The sequence below is a fragment of the Anopheles cruzii genome, chromosome 2, assembly GCF_943734635.1.
Source record: "Anopheles cruzii chromosome 2, idAnoCruzAS_RS32_06, whole genome shotgun sequence".
Classification (NCBI taxonomy): Eukaryota; Metazoa; Arthropoda; class Insecta; order Diptera; family Culicidae; genus Anopheles; species Anopheles cruzii.
Genome location: NC_069144.1, coordinates 60,998,871 through 61,004,057, shown reverse-complemented (window position 1 = coordinate 61,004,057; position 5,187 = coordinate 60,998,871). Strand labels below are relative to the sequence as shown.

The following is a 5,187-nucleotide window of genomic DNA, read 5'->3' as shown; positions in this document are numbered from 1 at the left end:
GAAAAAAGGTAGGCGACCTCCGGCTCGCGCAACAAACGTTCGGTTTTCGCATGCTTACTGCAACATTGCACCGACCTCGGTCATAAAGTGAAACTGTGACGGTTTTTTTTTGTGAGTTTCGTTTCGTTTGAGTAGAACAATTAACGAATTCAGTACACGGGTTTAGTTAATTTCTCCTCACTGTACCGATTTTGACATTTACTTCGCGGTGCTGAAGTAGTGAAAGAAGAGCGTGAGTGCTCTCTCACTTCTCATCTCACTTCGCTCACTCGGTGAAATGCTTTGAAAATGTTGACGTTCAACGATCATGCGCACTGCGCACTCCGGTCGCTAGGGGGCGCTCATGTTTTCCTTCCGCCAGGTGGGGTACCCCCCGCAAGTTTTCACACAGTTTTCCGAGTGGTTTCGCTACCAAAAGGAGCCACTGACCCCCGGGGGGGACGCTACATTTGTCACCGAAATCGTTTCGCTGATGGTTTTCCACGCTGGAAGAGCACCTGGCGGCCGTTTCGGGGTCGATTTGCTTGCCTCAGTCAGTCGTTGTGCGTGAACCGGGTGTGTGTTCTGTTTCCGCCATCACGATGACGACCAACCGAATGCACAAAGTGTTCCTGTACAGCTTGGCCATCTCGCTGATAGCCATCTTTATCACGCTGGCCAGCAAAGTATTCCCCATCGCGAACCTGCCGATGAGTAAGTAACGATCCTTCCGTGGGCGCATGCTAGTTTCCGGTTTGACTGTTACCGCTCCGCTTGCAGGTACGAACATTATCATCGTTGGCACTTGTTTGGCAAACTTTGCCTCCGTCATCGCACTGATCGTGGGCATCGTAACGGTACGTAACTCGAAGCGCCACAGGTTGTAACGCACCCCGGTTCGAAGGCGATTCTATTTATTGCCCAATGCTTCTTTTTCTGTCACTGCCCATTTCCAGCGGCGACCGCGCTTAGTGAAGATCGTTAAAATCTTCAGCTATCTTCAGCTGGGTGCTATTTTCGTGCTGATCTGCCTCGCCGCCGGCCTGCTCTATCTGGTGAAGGTGGACGTGGAACATGGCGATGTGCCGGTGACACTACCCCAAAAGTCGTGACCGCCGGCCGGTGGACAGTGAAATATGTTCGAGGGACTCGAGCGAGGAGGAAATAAATAACGTTTTAATAAATAGTCTGACACGGGCGCTGGCGATGGAGTCGGACGCGTTTCTCTGTAGCGCGTAGTAGAAAGCGAAAGAAAGAAAGAAGATTGCTTGGATGTCTGGCCATGTTAGCGTTCAAAATTATGCTCCACCTTTGATGTGTCACCAAGTACGTGCCCTCCCTGTCGCCTATTCGATTTCCAATAGCTTAGTTTCCGTTGCCTTTCTTGTAGGGAGCGCGAGACAATTGAAGGGGGCGGCGAGATGTGCAAGGTACTCTGCCTGCTGATAGTGGTGGCCAACTTTCTTGCCATGCCAGCGACGATCTACGGCATCATGCAGCACTACGACGAGCAGCGTTAGTAGAACCGAACACGAAGCCAGGCGAAGATTGAGCCGCGGGAAACTAATCTTTGTCTTCTTCCGTTGCAGCCTTGTTGGAGATATTCTACTCGCCATGTCTGGCCAACATGGTGCTTGCCGTGCTGCTGCTGATCGGTATTATAATGGTAGCGTAACAAATTAGCTCGAAATCCCCTGAACGGCATTAATCAGCGGATGCTTTGGTTTGATTCCAGGAGGAACTGTCTCTTGTGCGGCTGTTCAAAATCTTTTTCTACGCCCAGCTGGTGTTCGCTCTCCTGATGGTGGTGTACGGCCACCGATTATTTGACGTCCCGAAACGGCCGAGCTTGGTTAAGATTTACTTCAGTATTACCTTCGGTATGCCTAATGCGAGCCATTTCCTTCCCCAGGATTGGAGGGATTAATGTTCCTTCTTTGTTCGCTTTCAGTCATCTGTGGCATCGAGCTTGTGATTGTGTCCGCCGCTCTGGAGTCTATGCGCAAAAAGCTGAACCCTATCGAGGGGCTGGTAGTTTACATGCCGGCCGACCAAACCGTCTGACTGTTTAGTGTGTACTCTCTTTTTACGTCCAATAAATGCATTTTCTATGTGAAGCATCATAAATTGCAGCGCTTCGTTTGCTTACCACCCCCGAGAAAAGTGTTTGAAAATCGTCGAATTTTCGGCCATTTCTTAACCGTCATTCATTTGTGATTTACATTTTGCCTTACTCGCAGATGTGCCTTCCCGTTGAGCCATGCTAACCAATCGGGCGTACCGGACTCTGACCTACCTTTTCGGTAGCATTAACATATTCTTCGTGCTGGTCATTTTGAGCCAGGGCGCCGAGCAGCTGTTGGTTGACTGTAAGTATCCGCGGTGCCGGCGTGCCGTGGCCGTGAGATTAATCCGTTTTGTGTTCCATTTTCCAGGGCAAACAGCGCTGTACCAGTTCGTGACGCCATGTGCCTTAAACATAATCTTTGCCATGTGCTGGATGATCGGCGCCGGATTTCGGCGGCCGGTGTTGATTGCGATGTTCAAATACTTTACCTACGTGCAGATGGTACTGCTGGCCGCCATCATTCTGTATTCGGCCTATTACAGCCACGCGGAAGGTCTTTCTTCGAACCTACTCACGGTGATGTCACTGCTGACGTCCCTTTTCTGTACGTAGCGCGGCAATGGTAGGCTTAGCAGGATGATTGATCAAGCTTTTCTCTTCGCCACAGTTCTCTCGCTGATGGAGGTGCTAATCGCCGTTGGTACCGAGCATGCGATCGCCAAGGAACGAGATGCCTTCCGTCTGACGCACATCGAGATGGCGGACTGGAGCCATTCGTAGAGCTCCTAAACTAACCACGCTTTCAACATTCGGTGGCCTCTGAAGCTGCCATGCTTCGCAACGCGCTAATACGTGCCTACCAACCGCCTTTAACCGCCTGCCTTTTTACCTCAAGTAGCGCAACCAGTGAAACGATGATATTGTTATTTATACATGACAAAAGATGTAGACGTAGTACTTTTCTCGCGATAGCCAATGGGTAGTACTACCGAATAAATATATTTACGAATCCTATAGCCACAAGAAACGGACGTTTGATTTGTGATAATTGCGGATGGCCCAATGAAGCATCTGATCAGATAGACGAGATGCAAATTGATGACAGGTCCGATCGAAGAACCTCGCGAAACCGCAGAACGCCACACCGCATTGGTAACTATTTTTAAAACATGAACCGTAACACCGATCTTCAGGCCCGGCGCGCGGCTGACACCGGGAGTCTGTGACGGGCGGTAGAATAAATTTGCCAAATAATGCACATAAACGTGGATTTTTATTTGCGTTGTAAATGTTCGAACCACGCCATGCGGCATAACATGCGCCGTAACATGCGGTGGCAGGCAGCTAGTGCACCGTCACGTAATCGGTGCCAGGCTTTCGGTCCACCACGTGGAGGGACAGTAAAATGTGTCCCGATTGCGTAAATCCGCTCTTCGGGATCTTCGATTGGCCGCGCGGAGAGTTCAAGTGGCGGGCCCATTACGAAGGGTCCGATTCGCGGTAATTGATGCTAAATAATCGCATTTCAAACGACGATGCGCAACACTTCCTGTTCATGTTACGCGCGAAATGTTTGCCTTGACATTCGCCGGTTCATCTTCTTGATCCGCGGTTCTGGGATAAAGGCGGTCATAACCCAACTCTAACAAGTAAGGATTTTGGGTATATTTTCCTAAAATAGATAAGTTAGCTATGACCAATACGAAAACTTACCCTTCAAAGCCACGTTTTAAAGTCAATAATAGATCCTTCTTTAATATGAAAAATATTAAAATTTGGTATCAAATATTCACATTTGGCATTGCTTGTACATTTTTATCGGGAATTAGTATAGAACACTACGAAAAAACACAGAATGAAACACTTCTTTGCATAAGGAGGCGCCTGGTCTTTATGCAGTCTACGAAATGGCCATACAAAACATATTGCCTTTATGAACTTTATGCCTTTTCTATTATTTAGATAAGTATTAAGTATTCTACCATACGTTTAAATAATATTTCATGGGCTGATTACTTGTTTCCCACCATTTTTTTACACTCGTAAGGCGTTATTGATGAACGCAGATGAACCGCCGATGAACTTAGTTGATGAGTAATGCGTTACGTGCGTTAGAAAAATTGACATATTTTTGTACTTAAGCTATTTTTGTAAATTGATTTCACTTTTTCTCGATAGATTTGCGGCTCTTTTTACACTAAAAAATTCCTTTACATTATGTATCAAAAGTTTGTATGATTTTAAATAATGATTTCGAACAACGATAAATCATCATCATCTAATACGAGGATCAATAACAATAACAGGTTATTTATTATACTTGAACACGTGTATTACACGTTGTTAAAACGGTGAAAGAAGACCGTCGATTCTTCCTAAAACCAAACATGTCCGCCTATCGCACTCAAATTCCCCACAGTGCGCCGGGCCGCTCTGTCTCGCTCTGTGTGGCCGCCGCCGCCGATGAACGTAAACAAAATCTCACGTGTAGCGCGTCGGCCACGTGCGCATGTGCGGTTCGGGAGACGGAGCGCGCGCGAGAGTGTAGGCGTTATGTAAGCCGGTCCCGGCGTTTAACCGTGGCCCTTTGCCGGCCCTTCGAGAACCGGGTGGAGGCTTACGCCATTCGGGCCGCTTGGATGGGCCGCTGTTGCGTTGAACGTGAATTGCATTTGCGTTGCACTTCGCCGAGCGGCCGTTAGAACGCGGTGGGGGGGTGGTGTTTGCCGCACGTGTCGCGTTCGGATAACATCTCCGTACTTTCCGTGTTCGCAATCTGTGTTTGAAGCGTGGCTCGCGTAACGAATCGGAAATCGGAAACAGCCACAAATAGAGTTACCAGACTGAGGCAAACAATGAGGCCGTACTGGGTTTTGGGGACCATGGAATTCTTTCCCAACCATGGACCGTGGTCATCAAATGATTGATCTCTTCTGCTCCACTCGCGCCAATCCTGAGGACGCCTGAGTGCCGAGCCACGGAGCAGAGAATGCAAATTTATTTGAACCAATTATGCAAATTTCGTTCATCCATTGCTGTCCCAAGAATGCTGAAAACAAGGTTCTGAGATAGAAAAGAGCGTGTTTTTTTCTACGAAGGAAAACCCAAGCTAGAAGATTGTGTCCGGCCCGACTTAGAAT

The 5,187-nt window shown here is 48.1% G+C and overlaps 1 protein-coding gene across 1 annotated transcript; it reads left to right on the top strand.

Moving 5' to 3' along the window:
• The first annotated feature begins 396 nt into the window (after window positions 1-396).
• Window positions 397-1,242, top strand: LOC128268829 (uncharacterized). The gene is made up of 3 exons (XM_053006088.1): window positions 397-693; window positions 760-836; window positions 936-1,242. The coding sequence occupies exons 1-3, from the start codon at window positions 582-584 to the stop codon at window positions 1,089-1,091; spliced, it is 345 nt and encodes a 114-aa protein (XP_052862048.1). The 5' UTR covers window positions 397-581; the 3' UTR covers window positions 1,092-1,242.
• The last annotated feature ends 3,945 nt before the right edge of the window (window positions 1,243-5,187 follow it).